This window comes from Dipteris shenzhenensis, chromosome 4, assembly GCF_047967505.1.
Source record: "Dipteris shenzhenensis isolate YYH24624 ecotype China chromosome 4, Dip_SZ_1.0, whole genome shotgun sequence".
Lineage (NCBI taxonomy): Eukaryota > Viridiplantae > Streptophyta > Polypodiopsida > Gleicheniales > Dipteridaceae > Dipteris > Dipteris shenzhenensis.
Genome location: NC_141599.1, coordinates 17,366,295 through 17,391,677, shown reverse-complemented (window position 1 = coordinate 17,391,677; position 25,383 = coordinate 17,366,295). Strand labels below are relative to the sequence as shown.

At 42.9% G+C, this 25,383-nt stretch overlaps 1 protein-coding gene across 4 annotated transcripts in view; it reads right to left on the bottom strand.

The window, feature by feature from the left end:
• Positions 1 to 3,265: 3,265 nt before the first annotated feature.
• LOC147902529 (Calcineurin-like metallo-phosphoesterase superfamily protein) overlaps positions 3,266 to 25,383 on the bottom strand; it is a 42,978-nt gene continuing 20,860 nt past the window's right edge. Inside the window, exons 5-10 of one of the 4 annotated variants that reach the window (XR_015540863.1) lie at positions 18,884 to 19,024; positions 4,816 to 4,923; positions 4,490 to 4,718; positions 4,115 to 4,360; positions 3,858 to 3,999; positions 3,266 to 3,661 (exon numbers count right to left, since the gene is read on the bottom strand). Coding sequence is in view for 3 of the 4 variants with exons in the window: in XM_087373299.1 (XP_087229425.1) it covers positions 3,920 to 3,999; positions 4,115 to 4,360; positions 4,490 to 4,718; positions 4,816 to 4,923; positions 18,884 to 19,024 (804 nt within the window). In the remaining variant the exon portion in view is untranslated. Of the gene's footprint in view, positions 4,000 to 4,114; positions 4,361 to 4,489; positions 4,719 to 4,815; positions 4,924 to 18,883; positions 19,025 to 25,383 lie in introns of those variants that run through there. The other 3 variants (XM_087373299.1, XM_087373300.1, XM_087373301.1) reach the window with 3 other exon arrangements.

Genomic DNA, 25,383 nt, shown 5'->3' with positions numbered 1-25,383 from the left:
TTTTAATTGCATAAAATAAACATCATTCTTCTTGTTGAGAACGTAGACCTAAAGTTTCAATTCATTAAGCATCATGTTGCATATGGTCTTCTTACTCTTATATTTTAGGCACCTAGAGGACATTCTAGTAGTAATTGCGAGAGCCTCACCAAGATGTTTGCTACCCATTGGAACTAGTTTGAATTCCTTGAGATGATAAACCTTGATTCATTTTAAGTCAAATTAGTTTAAGTTAGAGTTAAGGGGGCAGTTCTCTCACTAGTGATAGTGAATTCAGTGAAGAAATCGGTAATGCAAAATCTAAAATCATGTATATTGGCAAAGGATGCTTGGGATAAAAACTTGCCAATATGTACAATGTAAAGAATCAAGCCCATTTCTTGTTCATGGAACTCAAGGAGGCAAAAATGCAAGACAATCAGACCATTCTTGATAATATTACTGAATTGAATGATATGCATGATCAATTTGCAGCTATTGATGAGAGCATTGGGGATAAGAAAATGATTTCAATCACACTGAATAGTCTTGCTCCTTGCTATCACACATTTGTTACCTCGCTGAATATTACACTGTGTGTTGCACGTGTATCTTTTGATGATGTGGTAGGGCTGTTATTGCAAGGAGCAGCGAATGCACAACTTCAAATGCTTCAAACAGGCTTATACTATCCAAGACAAAGGAAAGGGGAAGAAAATGCATCATAAGCCAGCCAAGGCTTCACAATAGCAGCCACAAAAGGTGCCTAGTAAATGGCAGCCAAAGGGGGGAAATGCCTCAAAGCTAGCTAAGGAAAATTCAAATAGAAAACTTTTTAAGGTAATTGTCATTATTGTGGGTTGTCCGGTCATATCTCTTCTCAATGTTAGAAAAAGTATGCGGATTCACTTTGAAAGGTAAGACATCAAAACATTGCTTTCAGATAATGGAGGAGAGCATAAGTTAGATGCCTTCAATGACTATTTGAGACAGCATGGCATCAAGCATAAGTTTATAACTCCATACACTCCTGATCAAAATCCTGTGGCGGAGAGGAAAAATAGGTCTCTCTTGGAGATGACCCGCTGCATGCTTTCTTAGAGGAATTTGTCCAAATCTTTTTGAGGAGAAGCTGTGATTACAACCGACCAAAGCTTTGGGAAGCATCACGCCTTTTCAAGCACTCTATGGTAAACCTCCCAAAGTTGGGCACTTCCGTATTTTTGGCTCAGTGGCATATTGGACAAAAACAGGTCACCAGTTGTACTCGTACTTCTGAGATATTTCCTAAGTATCACATCCATACCATTGGGGGGGGGTATGTAGGACATTTATGTTACCTGTATGGACATGTAGGCTAGTCTAGAGTTATTTCATTTATTTAGGCTTAGGCTCATCCAATTTTGATGAGCTCTCAATGGCCCAAAAAAAAAAGGGGTCAATTAGATAGTTCACGTTGGTGTCCTCTCTCACGTTTGCTGTGTATGCTCATGCTGCAGTCCAACTCTCTCCCTCACTTCATGTTCCTACGGTTCGTTACGGGAATGTGAATTTTAAGTCGGTGAATCTGATGTGCTTTCCAAGTTTCAGTTTAGTCGTCTAAAGCATGAATTGAGAGCTAATAAATGCTGATGGAAGCTGAGTAAGCGCTGTGATTCCACCACTAGCAAAGAAGGGCTCCATTTTAATTTATTCCTCTTTTACAATATGATGCTTTTGTGGATACTCAGGATTTCATTTGAAAATCTCAGTTTGTTCAGGTTTAGTTTAGTAAAGGTACTAATTACTCAAAGGGGGGATATTTTCAAGTTTAGATATTTCAGTAGATTGACTTCTAGTAGCTACCAATGGTTTTTTTTCTTCAAAAGTTTCATACATCGAGGTCTACTGTAGTCTACTGCACTTTTTGGCTGTTTTTTGGGGGAAAAATGGTTTTAAAAACTCACTTTTTATGAAACTTTCGCTATCCGTTTTCATTGTGGAGCCAAAAGAACATGATACTTTCATCCATATTCCTTGAGGGCACCCCACTTTTGCCAAATTTCGCCCCCCATGTGCTAGCTTTTGGGAGTATCGGGATGCATCGTATACCAGTCCAGAGGGAGGAACCTCCAACATGCTCAAGGTCGCCTTGTACATCGTTTGCTCCGCAAGCTGTTTATAACGAACCAGGTTGATGGTGTGGAGATCATGCTTAACTTTTTGTTTAGTCCTGATTTGACACCGATGCAGCTTGACCATACAGTCTTCAATATACGCATGTAAAACCTCGAGACTATCAGGGCATTCCTTCTGCGTACCATCCCCCCCTACCCTCCCTTCCTCCGAATGAGGCAAGTTATAGACAGGAGGAAAGTATTCAAAGTAGGTTGTCCACGGGAGAGTGAGTCAATGTAACCCCGACAAAATTTCGGGAGTTCTTTAACTTTCAATAAATTACTTATTTCTCAAGGTTGGGTCTGCAGCGTTGAATCCAATCAATTAGTAAGTTACTTCCAGAAAGCTGAAATATTTAGGGCAGGCAAGCGCGCCGTGGTGGACTCCGGTTCCAGATTTGGTGAACTTAGGTACTCATCGTACCACAATGGGAAACAATTCCCAAAGCAACCTCTCCCACGCCCTTTCTTTTGGAAGAAATCGTTGTCCGGCAGCACAAAGCCCAATGCCCATCCTTCAACATATAACATTGGTCCTATTCTTAAAGAGATGACTTCTATGGGAGCCTAAAGGTTCTTTATATATTGATAGCCACTTTTGCGGACTCTTCAACACCAATCCTTAGAGAGAATTTCTCCTTTGTTCATTCTACTTTTAATAGGGAAACAACAATTATGTCCCATTCCACCCATTTCTTACTTGCGCTCTTTCAAAATATGGCATAAAAAGCAAAGAGAATTTCACATTGATGATCTAGAGAATATTTAAAGAGTAGCCTCCCATGGTACACAGGCAGTAGATGTCTACTCTTTAAAGCAATGAGCATATTAGCATAACTTTGTGGCATTGTAATGATCATAATCTACTTGCCCAGCTCGAAGGACATCAAAATTACGATTTATGCCCATCATCCTTGCTGCCACGGCATCTTCAACACATCTTCCACTAGTCATTATTAATCACTAGTCACGACCAAGAAATCAAATTATCACTACATTTAGAAATGGAGTCAATGTAAACATCATCAAGATGCCACAGATGTTTCTTCACCTCTTTAAATTCAACGTAAAGGAGACTGCTAGCTGGTACTGAAGGTAATGAACAATCCAATAATCTTTAGCCAGGAAAAAAGATCTGTATGCCACATTACACAGTCCATTCTCTAAAATTCTAATTGTAATGGTTACTCTTTAAAAACTTTTTCATTCTTTTTAATCCATTCTTGAACATTAAGCTCAGGAGCCACCAATTGCTACAATGGGACTGTTCTGCACTGATATATAAGCGAGGAAAATTATTGCCCGACTTTCAGTTAAAATTTATCTTGTGCTGTCTTCAAAGCCCATCACTCTTCAGTTCAAATTGTCTTCTCAATGTGGAACATTCAAAAATTAGTTCAAATGGCCAGGTTTGTTTACCCAATCCTTGCATGATGTACTCCTCCGTCGATCTTTGCTCTTGGAGTTTCTTTGATGCTCAATAGAAGTCTTTCCTCTTTTTTTTTGGGGGGGGTAATCCAAATACCCTACGTTGTAGCAAAACCCAAGGTATGTAAGGTTCAATACTTTGAACAGCCATTAGTTTATGAAGCATTTCCTTTGAACAACATCCAGGATAGTGCATAAAAAGAGGTGGATTTCCCCTTTCTTGCAACCTTTATGAATTCATCTATGCAAAGACCATATTATCAAGCCACATGGAGAAGTATCATGAGTACAAACCATTTAATAGAAAGGGAATCATGTATCATTGGAATTTTTATCCAAAGGATACATTCGCATGTTCATTCAAGCTTTGTCTTAACAATCTTCCTCACCAATATCCCGAGGTAGTACATACACAATAGAGAGGCCAATGATGTTGCTGCACACACAGATAACTTGCTCAGTAAAGAAACCTTTTAACACACAGGCCCTTGAGAGATTGTACTAGCACTCTATTATTTTAACTGTACTTGTCAAAACATTGATATACATACTGCAAAGGGTCCCAATGAAGACCGTTGCCAAAAAATACTTGGAAAACCAAGGTAGGTCAACTTCCAAAGTGCAGTGTCTTCTCATCTCTTTTGGAGAGGGATTCATGTTTGAAGGTCCAGGTTGCAGTTGCAATAATGATATATTTGTTCCAGCTACGTGCCTCCCATTAACATCTCGAACTTGGACAGTGATGAAAACTGGCTTGCTATCCCAGTCAATCCCTATCGTGCCAAAATTCTGTTTCCCTGCAAGCAATATAACTGTAAGGGGCATTTCCTCCTTTCTTTCAAGGTATCCTTCTAATTGAGTCCTTACATGTTTAAAAATGCCTGCAAGCATGGAAAAAAACGTATCCTACTTTAAAGATGTTATACCATATGTGCATGACCTATATCTGCAATGTGGATCATAAACTCTCATAGTAGTTGGGATAAGCCATGCTGCAAGTCTAATAAGGAATGACCATGGTGGTGACACCACATGCTCCACAGCATGAGTTAATCCACTTGATGTTATTTCATATAGTGGATACCCTATGCCACAATCATACCGTGTAATTTCACAAAAATGGACATCCCCACTTATAAATAATACACCGCTAGCCTGCCAAAAAAAAATTCATTAAATGCAAACAAAATCCATGGATAGATATTTGCAATTAAACATGAATGAAAACTTAAAAACAAAATAGATGGCATACATTTGTCTCAACAAGAAGATTGAAAAGGCGATTTCGTTCTTTTGGAAAATGAGACCAAGATTCAATATAAAATAGAGGCTGTACTGTTGCAGAGAAATTGGGCAACACCTGCATTCAAAAGATTACAAAAATAAAATGGTGAACATAGTTTGCAATTTATTAATTAACAAAACCCTTTGAGATACCAAAAACAGATTGTTTGGCGCTATTACTTTCACATTGAAAGACCTAATTTCCTCGAGCTGCATTTAAGATCTGTTTGGCTTGCACCAATAAATATACAGCGTAGAGATGTGCACTAACTTTTGACTTTTATTGGATGAAAATGAAACAGAAGAAACTTGTGCAAAAGTTTACATAATGATTCCTGACCTCGGATCAATGATAATTTTTTAAAGGCCTGCATGCCATGGTCCCTCAAGTTCAGAGGTTAAGGACCAGGGCTTTACACCTGTGGACCGTATGGAATGATATAAACCAAGGATATGCTCCATCAGGTCCACGATATTGCATGAAATCTGAAGAAAAAACAGAAAATTTAACCTTTCATCTCGCCAATGCTTCTTTGCATGAAGGGTAGAAAAGTTGGAAACTCTTCTAGAGGATTGGAGACTTGTCAAACTATCAGAAGATGCCGTGCTATACTTCACACGATCAGAGTGGTCAGATTTCGTGATGACAAATGGTAGATAGACCCTCACCCTTCACTCATCATGGGCCATCCATGGTGTCTCTAGCTTTATGGTAGATGCCCCGTCCGGCATGTTCCATGGGATATGGGAGAGTGGGAGTAAACTGATGCAACCTACGAGACATTCTGTTTCTTGGACTACATAGTCAAGAATACCAAAGTAGACCCACCAAAAAGAACACTAGGAATCCTTTGGTGTCATTTTGTTCCTACACACCTGATTTTGGAGAGGACTTTAGAAAGAGGCAGATTTCCATGTTCTTCTAGCTCTTCCAACACAGTGGACTCCCGGCACCTAAAGACAGACTTTGGAGAAGATCCCACATGCAAGAGATGCCTTTCAACCTTGGAGTCCATTTGACACTGTATTTGGGTTGCAAAGAGGCCTAGTATTAGAGAATCAGGCAGGGCATTGCACATTTTCTCAGTAGGATGATGAGAGGCACCCTATACATCACTCGAGGATCTATGGCATGGTTCACACAGTCCGGCTCATAGGTCTTTGAGGGAGCGGGAGCACATTTAGACAGGGGTTTTCCCATAGCTAAGGGGACTAGTATAGATTCAGTGCTGCCCTCCTTGCATAGACAAAAAAACCCCCCATAGACTCGGTTTGAGAGGTCATTGCCACTCACTCCACGGCAGATGTGTTGCTGGCCCACTTTCCAATAATATAAAAAGGCGTTTCAGCTGCACCTTTTGGTCATAATACAAATTGGAGTCTACTCCCTTTGGTGATTGACTCAATCCCAAGAAGGATCCCCTAGCAATGGCTAGCCAGCCCCATGGAGCTGCAAGTCCATGCCCTCTCATGTGAGAGTGTCTCTAACCCTACCTGTCTATCTCTTCTGTTCTGTTTACTAGTTTAAGTGGCAGTTTAGTAGTCTAGTAGTTGACCTTGTTACATTTGGTATCAGAGCCCTTTTCATGGCAAATTGTGGGGAAAATCATGTCCAAACTTGCTGAACTTGGAGCATGCCATCTTGAGGCCTATCCCTACTTCTGCTGTGCAAAAATTCACCGCCGTCAGGTGTCCCAGTCAGCTGCTGCCACATGTCGGACTGTGCAGAGACCCTAAATTTCAGAGTGCTCAGACTTTGGGGATTTTAGCATCATTGGATAGCCCTTGCTTCCCTGATCACTCCTATGTGCAAGAAACACGAAATGGTGCAGGTCTGACCCAGAAATTGCTCAAAAATCTGACTGGCGCAGGCGAATTTGACCTAAATTGCGATCTAGCCAAGTACTGCTCAGAAGTTGAAGCTTCTTGCACCAAGCTGGTCGACCTAGGCTCTACAGGCTGCTCCTAAATTTTGGTAGACATTGGAGTCCACGTGGGGGAGTTATCAGCGTTTTTGACTGGCTGTACCTGCATTTCTGCTTCGAATTAGGGTTTCCCTACTGCAAATAGTGATACCTCTGCTACCAAGGAGTCGCCTCAGCCTCTGGAGCACATGAACTAAGTATGGACTCCATTGAAGATCGTTTACCTTGACATCTGCTCGAAATTCAGCTTACAGGTGGCGCAGTTGTATTATCCGATCAGATACTTCGAAAATTTTTGGGGGTTTCTGATTTTGCAGGCCAATCTACTCTATTCTATCTTGCCTAGCCAAAGAAATCTTATGGCACCAAAGAAATTTGCATCTAATTCCAGAAGGGGGAAAATATCTCAAGATCTAAGATCTGAGATGGAGTATGATGAAGCTCACTCAGTTAATGAGCCAGGCAAAAGAGCATGTTGGAGCCCTGGAACTTGGGGATGAAGTCCATATTAGTGAGCAAGAGCCAGAAGATGAGGGATTGGCAAGAAGGTCTACCTCCCAATCACCTCTCAAGTCTCCTCTTTCCAGGCCTGGAGTGGATCTTGAAGGTTTTCTGGCTACAATGCTGCAGCAACAGCAAAGTATTATGGAGAAGCAAAATAAAATGATGCAGCATCTTATGGATCAGCAGCAAAAGCTATCTGGTCAAGTTGGGCAGCTCAATGTAATGCTGGAGCAGAAATTTGATGATGTGGAAAGAGAATCCAAGACTAAGTTTGACTATGCTTTCACTCAGCTAAGAAATATGAGGAGTGATGTGAATCAAGTGAGGAATAGAGCTGAACCTAGAGGGAAGGAAATCCTAATGGAGGATGTTCCCAAGAAGGTTATGGAACCAAATCAGGGTGGTTTGAACTCAGGAAAAGGCGGATTTATCGCAGAGGCTAGAAAAACTCATCCACAACAACCTTCCTATCATGTGCCCCCATGGAATGCAAATCTGTAAGGTACTACAGAAACAAGTCCAGCTCATGTGCCAATTCCAGAAGGTGGAACCAGTTCATCCAAAGTGTACCAAGTGTCACTTAAGAGAGGTGAAATTTTGACACAACAGTTGATGGCTTATAATCAGTTAGATTCAGAAGTTAAAGAGGCTATGTCTTTCACTCAGTTTGTGAAGTCTACTCAGGTTGATATTCAAAAAGAAATGGAGCAAGGTTCTAGTATGGGCAAGGACTACAAGGACAAAATAGTGCTGCAGAAATTTAAGGGAGAGTCTACCTCACCAAATGAGCTTTATGAGTGGCTAAGCAAGTTGGAAGATTACTTCAAGTTGAGCCCTAGAACTGACACTGCCAAACTTCAATTCGCAGTCCTACATTTAGAGGACTATGCCCACACATGGTGGAGGCACTACTTACAAGAAGTGGAAGGGGGACTTAGACTACCTATGGCCACATGGGAGGAGTTCAAATAGGAAATGGTTGTCACATTTCTCTCTCCTTTAGTTGTAAATCAATACTCGTGTCAATGGTATGATTTGGTTCAAAATCGATCAGTTATAAAACGGTTTTGGAAGCTTTTTCCTGTTTGTGAGAGGGATAGATGAAAAACAGAGAATGATTAGGTTTCAATCCTCTATTGCTTCTGATGTGATGGCCTCTAGACCCAAGTCATTGGATGAAGCCATGCAACTTGCAGAATTGTGTGAGCCCAAGTATAATCCAAGGGAGCAGGTCATTGGGATAGGTACTTTCCAGAAGCCAAGTACTATGGATTATGGTGTGAGGAAGTCTATGGGTGAACAAAAACTTCAAATGGGGTATAAGCCTTCTCAATCAGCCTCAGCTTATGGTGTACCAGGTAGAACAATTCCCAAATATCCTACCCTCAATGCTTCAAAGACTACTCCTGTTGCCAAAGAGTCCAAAGCTGATGGAAGATATCAAGACAAGGGCAGGAGGGAGGTTCAAAAACAGTTTCCCCAATCACTAATGGATGAGAGGAGAAAGAAGGGACTATGCTTTAGGTGTGGAGAAAAGTGGAGTGTTGATCACAACAAATCATGCAAGGCAAAGTAAGCCTCAAGTAAGCTGAGCATGATCATTGAGGTTCAGAATCTGAGGAGGAGTATGAGGAGCCTGAAGAGTTACCATGATTGTGGTCAAGAAGCTCCAAGAGATGATGAGATAGAGGATGAGAACTTTGTCTTCAATCCTGGGGGTCTCAATCTTGGTGAGTTGAGAGCCATGGACAGCTCTAGGACATGGAATTTACTACCATTTGCTGCTCAGTCAGTTTCAGATGCAACTACAGCAAGGATGTCCTATCATCTTGAGGATCCTTTTGCTTGCTGTGAACCCAGCAGAGAAGCTGAAGGCAATGGAACTGTTAGTGATGAAGAAGTGGCATGGGATACTCAGTCAGAATTGTATGTCATTTCCAGCAATGCTCTAAGTGGGATAAGTGGACCTACTACTTTTAGAGTCAAAGGGCAAGTTAAGGGCAGAGATGTCTATGTACTTGTGGACACAGGAAGTACTCACAGCTTCATAAATTCCAGGTCTATTCAATCATTTAAGCTCCCAAGTGGTGAACTACCTCATAGCTTGAAGGTGGAATTGGTTGATGGAGCCTACACTACCAGCCAAAGGATTTGCAAAGATGTGGATATTAAGCTCTCTTCAGAATACTGTTGTACTGTGGATTTATTTGCATTAAATCTTAATCCTATAGATATCTTTCTTGGCTGTGATTGGCTTGGAACACTAGGTCAATTCACCATGGATCTCAAAGGGATGACCATGACTTTCCAAGAAGGGGCTCAGGAAGTTTGTTTATTTGGAATTCATCCTCAGAAATTAACTGTTAAACGACTTAGAAGACTCTTGAACAAAGAGGTGAGTCTATTTGCACTTAAGCTTGAAGCTGAAAGCACTCAAAAATCTGGCAAGGACTTCAAAGTTGAAGATGTTGACATGCTGGATTTGCTACAGCAATATAAGGACTCATTTAGGGAACCCCCACCTGGTCTACCACCAAAAAGGGAAGTGGATCATGCCATTTATTTGGAGGAAGGGGCTAAACCTGTCAAGAAAGCTCCCTGCAGGCTGTCAAGGGCAGAAAAAGATGAAGTGGTTAAACAAATTCAGGAATTAATGGATAAGGGCTTTACAACCCATAGTCAATCCCCATTTGCTTCTCCTGTTCTATTGCTTAAGAAGAAAGATGGGACTTTCAGAATGTGCATTGACTATAGGGAGTTAAACAAAATGACAATTAAAAACAGGTTTCCTATCCCTAGAGTGGATGACCTATTGGATGCGCTTAACCGAGCCACATACTTCTCAAAGATAGACCTCAGGTCAGGGTACCATCAGATAAGGATCAAGGAGGGAGATGAGAGTAAAACTGCCTTTAGAACTGAAGGAGGACATTATGAGTTCAAAGTGATGCCCTTTGGGCTCACTAATGCCCCAGCTACCTTTCAGTACTTGATGAACCAAATTTTGGGTCCTTATCTCTGCAAGTTTGCACTTGTGTTCTTTGATAATATACTCATATACAGCAAGAGTAAGGAAGAGCATTTGCAGCATGTTGCTAAGGTTTTGGAGATTCTCAGGCTGCACCAGCTATATGCCAAACCTTGTAAGTGCTCTTTCATGGTGCAAAGGGTGGAGTACTTGGGTCACATCATCTCACCTGAGGGTAGCTCAATGGATCCAGCAAAAGTCCAGGTGGTAAAGCAATGGCCAACACCCTCAAATCTCACTCAGTTAAGGGGTTTTCTTGGTCTGACTTCTTTCTACACAGAAGATTTATTAGGCACTATGCCAAGAGAGCTGCAGTTCTAACAGATTCGCTCAAGAAGGGAGCCTTCTCATGGAGTTCATCTGCCCAAGCAGCTTTCAATGATCTCAAGGAAGCTCTCACTTCAGCACCTATCTTGACATTTTCAAAGCCTTTCTTTATTGAAGCTGATGCTAGTGGCAGGGGCATAGGGGCTGTTCTAAAACAGGGTCATGGAGTTATTGCCTGTAAGAGTAGGAAGCTGAGTGACAAGGAATTTATTTTTCCTACACATGATAAGGAGATGCTTGCCATTGTTCATGCTATAAAGAAATGGCACCATTACCTATATGGCAGCCACTTCAAGGTCAAAACTGATCATAGATCCTTGAGGTATTTCCTATCACAAAGTACTCTTACCCCAAGGCAAAGGAGATGGTTAGCATTTGTGCAAGGCTATGACTTTGACATTGAGTATAAGAAGGGCAAAGATAATGTGGTAGCTGATGCTTTGTCTAGGCTTTGGTCTTGTCAATGTTATGTAGTCAACTACCCTCTACAAGGATTGGATTCATGACATCCAAGAGGAATATATGGAGCATCCGGAATCTGCTGATATTTTCATTGCACTTCAGGACCCTCAATGTTTGGATTATCCACAATATGCTTAAGGAATGGACTTGGATAGAGTTTATTTGGTCCCTCATTCCTCATTCAAAAATCAGATCTTGGCTGAGTTTCATAGCTCACCTATGGTAGGACATATTGGGCTAGGTAAGACCTATGAAAGGGTAAACAAAGCTTCTATTGGAAAGGGTCTGTGGAAAGATGTAATGCAGTATGTAAAGAGCTGTGAGCAATACCAGCAAAATAGAACTGAGAACACTCATCCTGCTGGCCTATTAAATCCCCTACCCATTCCTGAGGGTAAGTGGACACACATCAGCATGGATTTTATCACAGGACTGCCCACAACAGCGAAGGGATGGAATAGTATTCTGGTGGTGGTGGATAGAATGACCAAGACAACTCACTTTATTCCTACCAAGACCACTTATTCTTCTTCACAAGTGGCCAATCAGTTTGTGAAGTATATCTTCAAGTTGCATGGCCTTCCACAGAAGATTGTGAGTGATAGGGATGCAAAATTCATGATGGGTTTTTGGAAAGAATTCTTCTCTCAAATTGGAACAAACTTGACCCCTAGTACAGCATATCATCCCAAAATAGATGGCCAGTCAGAGAGAGTAAATAAGTGGGTAGAGGAATACTTGAGACACTTTTGCTTTGAGACACAAAAGTCTTGGGATACATGGTTGTGTTAAGCATAATACCATCAAACATCAGATTTTGTTAAATCAGCATGCAAAGGATGAAGTGGATAGAATGCAAGCCATCCTACAGCTGGCCAAGGATAACCTTCTCAAAGCACAAGCTAGGATGAAGGAAAATGCAGATAAGAAGAGGAGGCATGTGGAATTTGAGGAGGGACATTGGGTTTATCTCAGGCTGCACCCTCATAGGTATGCTTCCTTAAGGGGCAATACTAACATGGTCATTCAACCAGCTCAAGGCTGTAAAGATCACTTTCTCCAACGAGTACACTTTTCAGGTGCTATTGTTGCCCCCCTTCCCCCTTCACAAAAAAGACTTCTATTAAGGATGAAAGAAATGGCTGAGAGCAAAGCACTCGCAACACAAATACATCATGTATAGCATGAGAAACAATTGTTAAAGCATCATGAAAGAGTTAAAAAAAAGTAAATCTTGAAGAAACAAAGACTATGGCTGAGAGTGCCACCCCAAGCCAATAATAGAATTAGAGAAGAAAGGATTACCTCACCACTCTAAAAGGAAAAGTGTCCTCTTGGCCGGAAGCAAACATTGAAGTCCCCTGCATCCTAGACCAAATGGCCATCAAGCTGTGTACAATATATGTCCAGATGCTAACCAAAGGGCTGGGTAGACCTGGGTGCTGTCTCTAGCCTTAGCACATCTAAACCTCAAATGTGTTAGGCAAAGATCCCAAACTTGTGTCCACCAAAGAAGCAGGAGGCTTGTACTGAGAGGCAGGAATAGTGTCAACTAGAGAGAGCTATACAAGATGTTGCCTGAGAGGAGACCTCTCTCTCAAAAAAAAACCTAAGGCCTCGTCAAAGAGAACCAGGCCACTGAGACCCAAGTCATAAAGAAGGTGGAAGAACAAAAAACCTGCACAAGAGTCCTACAACCCCAACCCAACAAGGCAATGCTGAAAAGAATCCAGCCACTTACACACTAGTTAAGCACCGAAAGCCAAAGGGGTCAGCTCCGAAAGTGCTCCTCTACTAATTTACTGCAATCCCTCCATGAATGAAAAGCCAAAAGCGAGGAGCGACTTTCTTGTTCCTAAGGGATTTCCAACACCTTCTCCAAGAGGATCTGTGCGAGTCTAGAATGATCGGAAAGCTCTTCCACTGAGGGCCTCTGGATCTGGCTCTTGTTCATCAATCAACTCCCATTCACTCAGGTCCCACTTAAGAAACTTTATGCCAAATACCAAGGGAAATGTTGTCCAAACGGGATCAATGTACCGGCTAGTAGCATGAAAGCATTGCTCCACATGGCCCACAACTCTTATTAGCTTAAAATGTTCATCCAAGATTTCATCCTCATCTTTAAAAAAAACCAATTTGCCCTCTCACGGCACCGTGAAAACCATGGTATCTCCACCTCTATCCCACAAAGGTCCAATGACATGCAAAAAGGAACAATGGTGGCCAGAGAAAGCCGTCAACCACCTAATGGGGTCTATGATATCCCCCATTTCCACTGGCCCAGTTCAAAGGGATAGTGGCATCTATCTAATAAATTCTTTTGTCAATCCCAATAAGGTGATCTACATTTTGTGTTCTTCAGGGGAGATCTTTGAAATTCTTTTAAGAGCCCATGAAAGAGGCAGTACCTCTCTCCCACTTTGACAACTACATATAACCCAAAGGTCTACCATGGACATAATTGGTTGTGTATCAATCTCATCCTGCATAGCAAGGACAATCCTCCCCAAGGAACCCCAAAAACTGTGCCATACTCTGATAACGGCAGACATAAGCGGTGAAGAAAGCATCTTGAGATCTATAGAAGTAAAAACCCATCTAGTGCTGTCCAACCACTCACTATATGGAGGAGCAGTAGAAGACCCAATATATTACTTACACATCTCCAGACTTGAACAAATCTTGGGATGCAAATATTGGCTTGTATAAAAATATCACTAAACCCCTCCAAATTTCTTTACTAGGACAAATGTAAGCAGCTTGCAAAGTACTCAGATCTGAATGTGACTGCATAATAAGGCATAAAATGGCCTGCAAATGCCAATATAGAGATGTTCCTCTCAGTTTCTGATGCTTTGAGATGTGTGCTAGAAAACTCACACCTTAAAATAGGAGACGTAGCATTGCCCAATGGCACATAGATTGAAGTGTTGTAACATGGCTCTTTCTCACTGCCATATATTGGATCATATTTTTTACTTTCTTGAGATCTCATTTTTACTGACCACATGTGTGTATTCTTCTCTGTGAAATCTTGTGACAAGACTTCACATCTCAGCCGGGCATCTTCTACTACCATGTGCACATCTTCATCGGCAATTCAGAGTACTCTCTTTTCATGGCTGATCACCATGCATTGCTATCACTTGTCACCTTTAGTGTGACCCTTTCTGGACATCAGAGCTCTTATCGCCTTCAGTGCGATCCATCACCTTTAGTGCGATCTGTCACCTTCAACGCGACCAGTCACCTTAAGCATGGCTCTATCAACTTCAGTGTGATCTACCGGTAGTCTTCAGTACGATCTTGGTTTGCCATCTCCAACATGCCTATGTTTACCATCTTCAGTATGATCTTTTATTACAGTCTTCAGTACGGTCTCTCTCTTTGCCATCTTCAGCATGGCCATGGATCTTTAGTATCCATCATAGTCACATCCAGTGATAGGATGTCGGAAGCTAGTGCATGGAGTGGACTTCACACCAGTGAAGTTATGAGTCAATTGACTACCTTACCAGATCACCCTCCACCTGGTATTGAATTACCAGCATGCCGTACGAGATTGATGATGCTTTGCACATCCACAAGGGTTCTCAATACCCAAACATTCCTGCCTGACACATTCAATGGTCTTGGGAGTGAGCCTTGGTGTGTTGGGCTATGATGCTTAGTCAAGGAGGACGAATCTAGATCGCATAGCTTAGTGAGTTGGGAGAGATCTCAAAACCCATTCCTTGAGTATCTAGTTTCGAGATCCTTTCAAGAGCTAAAAGTTGGTCTCAGTTTGGTAGAATTCTAAGTTGTCTAGAGTTAGATACAAGTTGTCTAGTTTCTTTTCCAGAAAACTACTTTAGCTTTTCTACTTTTCCAAAAAGCTAGTTTAGTTTTTCTACTTTTAGTTCTTTTGCTTTTAGCTAAGCTAGTCTATTTTTAGCCCTAGCTCTCCTATAAACTAGTGGCCTAGCCTACCCACACAACTTAATTTAGAATCCTCCACAGCTAGGCCGTCTCCTCTTCCTCTTGTTGCACAACAACTTCGACCTTGCCGCCATAGCCTTCCAAGCTGCTGCTATTGAGAGTGCTCTCAACGGAAGCAAGAACGTAAGAAGGAGAGAGAGAGAGACAGAGAGCCACAAGTTTTGGTGGGTGCAGAACCACCCTAATCTTCTTTTTCATTCATTTATATATGTGTTTGAGTATTATACATAACCGGGGTAAAGGCGCAGTGACCTTTAACCCCCACAACCTCCCACTTAAAGGACAATGTGCCTTTAAGGGAGAACAACCAGTGGGCATACTATCCAATGCCCATCAATACACGACAATACTCAAACCGCTGACTAGGTAGACTCTTCGTCAGCATATCTGCAGGGTTATCATCTGTATGAACCTTGACAAGCTCTATGCGCTTGTCCTCGAGTACCTCCCTGATGAAATGGTACCTGACCTCAATGTGTTTGGTCTTTGCATGAAAGGCTGGATTCCGTGCTAGCTGAATAGCACTCATGGAATCACTATGCAATGTCGGTACACCTGTATGAATCCCCAAATCTCCCACTAGCCGATCAAGCCATATAGCCTCCTTGCAACCCTCTGTGGCTGTAACATTCTCAGCCTCTGTGGTAGACAAAGCAACGCACTTCTGTGCACGAGACATCCACGACACTGCACCACCTGCAAAGGTGAACACATAACCAGAAGTGGATCTCCTACTATCCACATGCTCTGCATAGTCTGAATCTGTGTACCCAAGTATATGCATGTCTCCTCTACCAAAGCAGATGCACATCTCCTTGGTACCCTTCATGTACCTCATGATGCACTTAACTGCCTCCCAATGCCTCTTTCCTGGATTAGCCATATACCGGCTAACAACTCCCACTGCAAATGCAATGTCTGGTCTAGTAGCTATCATAGCATACATAAGACTCCCAACTGCTGATGCATAAGGAACCTTGGCCATCATGACCCTCTCCTCATCTGATTTGGGACTATCTGTATGACTCAGTTTCACATATGGAGGCAATGGAGTACTCACTGCCTCCCCCCCCTCCATATTGAAACGCTGCAATACTTTTGTAACATACTCTTTTTGTGAAAGCCAAAGGAGTTTCCTACTCCGAACACAATTTCTTCCACAAATCTTCCGTAGTCTGCTCATTTACTACTGTGAAATAAACTGACTCTGCAAGATGAAGTCTAATAGTAGACTTTGCTAATGCATCCAACTCATTCCAATCATCCTCAGACATATTTGCAGGCTTAGCTTCAACCCCTGCTAAGGGTTTAATCTGCTTCTTTTGAATAAGCACATCCCTTATTTGTTCTTTCCACAAAGAAAAGTTTGTCCCATCAAACTTTTTAATGCTGAAAAACTCCTTTTCAGACATGGAAGAGGATGCCATGATGCAAATGAAACAAAATCCCAAATGCTAGTGCCTACAAGAGAGAATCACACCAAATACCAGGTGCACCCAAATGTGTATGCCACAATAAAGTGAAATATCACCAGAACTCAAAGCTCAAAGCTTCAAAAGATGCATCTGACTCATGTGCATATACTATGCATCTATATGAGCAAATCTGGCCCAAAAGAAAATGCCAATAAGTGCCAAATGACTCAAGCATAAACACCGTCCACTGGCATATGCATCAATAATATCTCATCCAAGAGAGCATAGCACTATCAGTGCATCACCTGCAATGTATCAAAGCTGTCCCTCATCATAAAATAGCATCCATGTGCAAAGCGTCCATAAAAATAGCATCCCACAAGGCAATTTGGGCCTATCAGCGCATCCAATAAGGACCGCAATGCATCCAAATGGCCTATAAATCATCCACTGCAACCCAATGCACACCACGAATGAGTGTACAACAAAAAACGCAGAAACTGACACAGTGAGTCAGAAATCCAATGAAATGATTCCAGATTCAAGAAGGTGTTTCCAAGCTCCTGAAGTGAAGTGGACACCAAAAGCAAGCAATAGTTGCCTCTACAAGTCAATACGGAGTCTCTGTCATCGAACGGAACAGGAAAAAGCTCAAAAAACGACTTTTTCTTTGAAAACTCTTAACAGGCTCTCAAAACCACTTCGCAAAACCAAAGTGACTTTTCCAAAGGTTCCTCCAAGGTCTCTGCACACTCGGATGCAAGTAAAGTCGCTCACAAAGCTTCCCACAGAGCTGCTGAGCTTCAAGCATTCACGCACGCTCAGCTAGATCACCCGGGCTCTAATACCAGTTGAGAGTGCTCTCAACGGAAGCAAGAACGTAAGAAGGAGAGAGAGAGAGACAGAGAGCCACAAGTTTTGGTGGGTGCAGAACCACCCTAATCTTCTTTTTATTCATTTATATATGTGTTTGAGTATTATACATAACCAGGGTAAAGGCACAGTGACCTTTAACCCTCACAGCTATTGCTCCAGTTCGCTTCCATCTCCTCTCTCCCTTGCTAGACACCTTATCCAAGCCCGTTGCCAGGGCTCTTCCATGTTGCTACACTGCTGAAAGTGCTGCCCTAGCGCTCTACTTTTGCTGCCTTGTCCACCCTTCTGGTTTTCCTATTGATTGCTCTCTCTGCAAAGTTACACCCTCTCCCTGTTGCTCTCTTTACAAATTCGCCCTTTTCGTAGCCATCCTCCTATTGTCCAACTTCACGATTGCTGGAATTTCTGCTTCAACCTACCTTTCTTCCTTTCTAGTGCCCAAGACAAGTCACGGGGCAAGTATTCTTCTCGTATTTCACTTTTATCAACCACTACACTTTCTTTTACGTGCTGTTTTTCTCGTATTCAGTTCCGTTTTTTCGTCTTTTAGGCTACCAAAAAGTGTTTTTCAGATCTCGTTTTTCACTCATAGGGCTTTCTAAAACTGGTTTTATTTATACTGAACATGTTCCCTTCGTTTTCAAAAGGTTTTAACGTCGTTTAGGTTGAAAACACAAGCTACTTTTGTTGTGGGCTATGTTTTACAAAGTCTAAGGTTTCTATACTAACCCTAACGGGTAGAATCTGAGTTTCTCATGTTTAAGGCATAAGGAGGACCAAGACCATTTTATGTGGCTTTCTCCACCTAGTACTGGGCCAGGGGCTGGCAGTGTTACTATCTTGGATGATTGTCACTCATATGTACATCTAAGTCCCACTTTGAAAAGAAAGATCATTGTAATAGTCCTATATTTGAGTCTTGGTCTAGAACTCTGGATTTCCCAGAGGGGGTTTTGTCCAAAAATTGTACTACCATTGTAATGAGGCTAAGCATCATTGAATATATAAAAAATACAACTGGGTTTACCTAGTTGGGGGGAGAGGCCTCATTCTCACCCAGTTGGGTGCCGGTGTACTTGTCTCTGTTGTTATGTGGTGTGAATGCATTTAAAATTGTGGTATTTTTATGAGGAATTTATAAAAGCTCTAAAATTCTAAGTTAATTAAGTTATTTGACTAGAAATCACGCTTCTGTGTAAGAACGACTTTGACGAGTGTAAAGACATTAGAGAAAATATTACACATAGTACCCTGTAGACTCTTCATAAACACTAAATCATCCTTTTGCTGAAAAGGAATGGCATAGCTTTTCCCATCCTTGTACCAGCTACATAGGCAATGCCTCTATGATTACAAACGGAAGGAACATTCTCTCCAAAAAATTAACAGTTTTGTAATTGAAAGATCTTTGCCTATTCTTACCTCTTTAAAACTGAGAATTCTTGTTGGAAAAAATATCATAAAGATTGAAACCCCTATATTCTTTATACAAATCAAACACATAAAACATGGGCTCACCTGTATGGAGGACCCAATTAGGGTAATTTGTGCTTTGTTGCCCCTAAGTTGCTGCTCCAGCCAAGCCCATTGCCTTTCTCCTAGCATGTCACCATTACTAAAAATGGGATCCCTATGGTATCTTGTGTCCAATAGGATAACCTAGAAATAATAAATCTTGTATTACAAGATAATCCACAAAAAGGAAGCTAGTACTAACTACCAATAGAGGCACAAGAAAGACTTTTTGTGTAAAAATTTTAATGACACTAACGTGATCACCAAAGGTGAGATCTGAAGATGCAAGACATGGAATGGAAAGGAAAGTAGAAAAGCAAGACTAGGCAAACATAATGGAAATGAAAGAATGCTAGAAAGAAATGTACAACAAAGCAAAGTACTTACATGATGAAGAAAGCCTTGAGGCTCGATAATTTGACATGAGAAAGTACAATGTCTTTATAGGATAGGCACACACACTCTAAGTGTCAAATGTATATGGGATAAGTCCCATAGTGACACATGGCACTCTAGGATATAAAGTAGTATAGTACTACTCTAGAACTCAATAGAAACACACTAAAAGTCACTCAAATTGACTCCATTTCCTAACAAGATCTATAATGAACAAAGACACCAATGCGATCACATACAAATGTGGCAAATGATGAAGTCTTCTTTACCCTTTGTCTAACTAATGTGACCACATAAGGTGAGAAAGTAAACAATGAGACACGAATGTGATTAGATAAAATTTGGCAATGTTGAAGTCTTCTTGCCCTACATGTAAATTCTAATGACACTAATGTGGTCACATAAGGTGAGATCTTTGATGAACAAAGTATTTGGCAAACGATGAGAAAACACCATAAGTCGTAGCCTTCAACATGTATTATCCAATCAATCATACTTTTCCATGTACACCAAATACACACCTATGGGTTATTGAGTGATTGGAATCTCCAATATATATATATATATATATATATATAACAGTGAAAGGACCATGATTGAGTGACGAAATTGTATTTGGTGAGAGCTGCTACCTTGAAGGCAACAATATCATTATCCTAATATCTAATAAACTCATAGTAGTGTCAGCATGGGGTTTGCTGTAATTGTATCCATGGAAGGCAAATTCGAGAGAGAATCTTGGAAATATTTTGAAGTATCATGTAGATCCCAAGAAAGATCCATCTCAAAATTGCTTTGATATCATCTAGAGGATAGCCAATGGTTTGGTTTGAGTAGTACCATTGTCATGAGCCAAAGGGGTGTCCTATGCCATATTACCCTCCTCATGTTCTAAGGGGTGTGTTGTGTCATATATTGAGTAAGAGAATGAGAAAAATCTCAAGCCTACACAAAATGCTGAATCATCCTTACCCCCTCCCTGATGGTATGGGTGGTTTTTTAGGACCAAGGCGCCCCTCAGGATCCCATGTTTCACATGGATCCCTGAGATCCTTCCATTCCGGCTATTACAAAGCGGGGGGAGGTCTTCTACCCAAGATAGTTGGAGACCCGGAGATGGATGGGGACCTGGGTATGTTTGAGTGGTAGAGGATCAAGGTAAAAGGATATAAGGGCAAGGACTAGACCATTGACATAATTCCAGTCCCCCCAGGGCGGATCCGCGAGAGTGGTTTTGGCCTTCATGTGTAGGTCACTTAAAGAGGGTGGAGGAGGTTCCCTTCTTCTCATCATTGGTCATCGCCTTCAGCTAGGGCACTGCAACCTAGAATCCTACGAGAGAATGGCATTGAATTGAGTAGCAGGTTTCCCAGGGGGCTATCTCCAAATTCTAGTCACGTTTATGGACCAACTACATGCCACAGATGGTGGTCCATGGATGTTTTCCCATCAATCCATGGCTGGAGCAGATGTGCGTAGATGGTAAAGCAGTTAGGGATATGGAGACGATCATGCATTGTCTTTGGGGCTTCCCTGCAAAACAAAGAAAATTTGGATGGGAAAATTTGGATGGGGGCCCTTTGGAATGTTGTTAGGACACAAAGGATCCAGTGGGACTTCACTTAGGGGATTGTTGCTTGATTGATGGAGGCGGGCCACGTCTTCTCCATCGATCTGGCCGTGGTTCTTCTGGATATGCAACACCGCCTTCTCAAGAGTGCCCTATGCCATTGCTAGAGGATCGCTTAGGGGAGACGCTATCCATCATCACTGCTTGGAACATCTGGGGGTTGCCCGCTACAAGTTTGTAATGGGAGGCCACCCGGTCCCCTAGGCAGCCACCCTATTTGCCATCTGGCAATACATCATCTACACTCTGTGCACCATACGTCAGCGGGGGAAATTGGCATGTCGGATGACTACTGAAAGGTGGGTGCATTTCTACAAGCCTCAGTTTGCAAGTGTCTTCTACATATTTAGGAAGTGCGGAATTTGTTGGATGTATAGTCTTTCTCCCTGGTTGCTAGCCCCTGTTTCAGAGATTCCCTAAGCAGTGAGATGGATTATTTGAAAATAAGCTACTTGACAACCATTTCTTTTTTTCTAGCCTTTCTTCCTCTTTCACCAACCCATGCTTAACTAATTTGTATAGTTGGTTTTTCAAGTATTCATAGAGATCTCATTTTACAGAGGGAAGACTAAAATTGCCCTACATTATCCAAGGTACTACATTTCCTAATTGCCCCAAGGTCAAGATATGTAATCCTAGGTTTCTTTGCCTTTGTGACAATAGCCACATTATGTCCATAACTAGACATAACACAATCTCTCATTGCAATGGAGATAGTCCTCCAGTGGAATCTCAGTTGCACTAGGAGAAGCGAGTATTTGTTACCTTGTTGAGGAGGATGAAGACGAAGAAAAATGATAGTGTTATGGAATGGGTTGAAGTGAAAGAGGGTGGATTGTAAAAGTGAAGATAGTATCAATGGAAGGGATTGAAGTGGAGAAGACATGAAAAGTCACAAAAGTGAAATATGGTGGTTGAGGTGGATAAAAATCGGGCTGAGTTTTGTTCCAACATAGATTTGGATGACTCACTGATTATATGCCTAGAGATCTCCCATCTCTTTCATGTCAAACTGAAAAGTGAGTTGTTGAGCTTCTCCTTGCCTGCGTGAGCACTTGTCCTCTCCTCCGTGTTAGCCTTCTCCCCTCAACCCGCCCCCGATTCCAGCCTCCTTTCCCTTTGCCTTCTCCCTCGCCTTTCCCCGAGTTTCCTCCGCCTCTTTCTGTTAGTTCTCATTCTTTGCAGTGCCATTGCAGTCTTTTGGCTGCCCAACAGCTCGTGTGTGGTCCCTAGAGGCTTCTTGGGTGTTCGAGTCGCACTATTCGTGGGAGTTCTTATCAAGCAGATTTGCTACTTCTGAAGCTTCCTACAAGTCACCACTGCTTCTAGGGTCTTTGTATTGGTTCGAGATTGGACTAGGGTGTTGTGGTGTTGTTTTGGTGCTGTATTTTGGTTTTGGAAGCAGCGCCATGCTCTTTTTTGGCTGACATGCTGGTTTTGAAGCTTCTGATAGGACGAGACTAGTTCTGGGAACTCTTCTTTGGTTTGAGAGTGGATTTGGGTTTTTTGGTGCTTTTCCTTACTGCTCTTTCAGTTTGGAAGAAGCCCCCACTGCTTCGAGCTCCGCTGAGCCAAGTCATGCGGTTTTTCTTGGCTTGTTTGGGCATGGTTGGAAGGCCACAGCTTTGCTGCGACCCCTTTGGCCCTGCCAGACCCTTTTCCAGTGAGCAGATCAGCCTTTGTCAAAGGCTTAAGCAGTCTCTTCTACCCGAGTACTCTCACCGGCCTTTTTGGGAGGATCTTGGTCCTCTTCGGCCTTTTCTTTCGGCTTTTCTGCCCCCCCCCTTCCCCCTTTGCAGAAAAACATTTTTGTTTGTGATCTTTAAAGAAGGAATCTTGATGGTGACCGTTGGTTTGGCAAGAGGTTCGCTTCATGGACTCCCCATTAAGGTTCTACTTTCTCTCCAAAGGACAACCAATTGGCAACAACTGAAGAATGTAGTTCAGTAACTTCAAGACAGAGCTTTGGTGGGTAGGATTGTTGGAACAGGAGTGAGGTGCAAGATTGGATCTAGGCAAGTTTAGCACTAGGTGATACCACATTCATGAGATCGCCATCTACAGGATCTTCTCGAGTTGAGTTTCTTCGAGACCACCCTGGCCCTGGTAGAGCAAAGCCCCATTTTCCATGGCCCACATCTATTCACTGCATCCCTTGGTATCGTGAGTTCACAGTTGATGACATGGACTCGATGCATCATGTGCCACATTTCCCAGTGATGCTCTCCTTCTTGGGGCTCCCAAAGGAGTACTGACCTATCCTTACCTCCATCAGGGGCTGTTTTGGCATAGTGTCCCCACCGACTTTAGTAGCCCTGGTTGTGACTATGGGGTGATGATGGGATCCCTCGTCTCAAGCTGAAGGACCCCGAGACTCTGCCAGAGTAGATCTTCCTCTAGCCTCTTGAGTGGGGAGAGCTCTGAGAGAGGGTGAGGTTTTTTGGCTTCCAGGTCAGTGGCTTCGTTGCACACAGATAGGTCATTTGGCATAGGCATGTCCCCAGGGGCAGGCTCGGGTCCCCCTCCTCAAACTTGGCTAGGGCAAAAGAGGGAGTTTCAAGCGGATAGAGCCCTAGTGTCTGACCTGGTAGTGGCAGGAGTTCCAAACCCCCTAGATGGAGGCTTCTGAAGGAGCCTAAACCAGGCCGGAGAGAAAGAAGCATGGGAGGAGAGCCTCAAAGAATTGAAGGTGGTGAGCCAGACTTGGACAGTGGATGATGCCAGATCGAGCAATAGTTCTCTCGGCTTAGGGGGAGTAGATAGATGGATCTCTCTCAGGACGGGGCCTTAGACTCTTGAGGGCAAGATCTTCTTCAATCTCCCAGCAGACCCCAGTAGAGGCAGTGGCCTGGAGTTCTCAACCTTTTGTAGAGTAGCAAGCCACATAAGAGCTTGCCTCACCGACTCCCGTCCCCTGATCTCCCTCCGCTCCCTCTTCCCCTATGCCTTCCTCTGCACCCTCGCCCCCCCTCCACCCCTCTTGCTCTTGCGGCAGTTACTCTCACCACCACCCTCCACCCTCCTCTTCTCCTCCTCCTCCTCCTCCTCCTCCGCGACCAAGACACAGCTCCTCCTGTCGTCCCCCGGCGCAAGACACAGCTTCTACGGAGTAGTCTGAGGTAGATGGCCCCTTACTCAGCTTCCAAGTCTAAGGCCTCGCCTATGAAAACCCCTTCTGCGTGAGTTCTAAAGGGTGAGACCTTGGAACTACCTTGATTCCTGAAAGCTTACCCCCATGCCTATGAGGTGTCAGTTTTGATCCTATAGCCCCACCAAGGGGGGTTCCATTGGGACAGCTGGTTCCTCTAGTCCTTTTTGGGTTTCAACTTCACTTCCACTAGAAAGAAGAAGTGGACCCCTATGCTCTTTGATCTCATGATGAGGGACTAGACGTTTCACAAGATGGAGGAGTGGCTTGGGCCCTAAGGGGGAGAGTTGTATTCCATGGGGACATTGCTATCTTGCCGTTGGTTTTCTCGACAGATCAGTAGCTATAATCTCTTTGGGGCTGGAGGTTCAACTCAAGTAGGTGACACACTAGATGTTACCACAGTGCGCTAGCCAGCTTGGTGTAGACGTCTTCTTCATGCTGCAGTGGGCCTTGAATGTAGGCATTGAGCAAGTCATGCCTTTGCACGGGCTAGAGACTACTCCCCTTCCAAAGCCCCTTCGAAGTCATAGATCCGAGTTGTCATTCAAGCTCCCACCCATAGGAGGGCCTTGTTCTCCACACCCTCCCCCCACCTCCTTCCCATGAGTTGGACCATGGTGACAATTCGACCTCTATTTGAGGCTGAATTGACAACATAAACTGGAGAGTATAATTATTATCCAGTTGTCTTCCTCACGATCAATGAGAAACATAAGCACGGCGGCACATGAGGCTGGCCAATCAGACGGAGTTGGAACGTATCAGATGATACTTCTAGGAGTTGCAGATGGCTATGGTAGGATGTGTAGTGGATTTTCTCTTGATTCAGGAGCATTGGCCACATATGTGTTTGATCAGGGCCAGCTTTTCACAAGATGGGTAGTATGGATTGGTTTACAGATGGGTGCTCCAGGATTCAAAATCTTCAACGTGTACGCCCCTGCTTGCAAACAATAGTGCCCTACTTTCTGAAGGAGCCTTACTGAGAGCCTCCTAGACATTGACTCTTGGATTGTTGGAGGTGACTTCAACAACCTAGCATTCAAGGATAGGTAAATCAATGTCTCTTTCTCAGGGATGCTTGCATCTAAGGGGAGTAGATGGAAGGAATTCATCTTTGTGATCAATGGTTGTGATCCGTGGAGAGAGGCAGAGTTCTCCAGACTTCCCGACCACCTTCGCTTCTCTTTTGGCTAGGCATGACGGCCTGCTAGAGCATCTTGATAGGTTTTATATGGGTGATTGAGTTGGGTGATGCACAAAGGGGAACCATAGGTATTTTGATAGGTACGATGATGCCAGATCCCCGATCGTGCTTCACCTAGA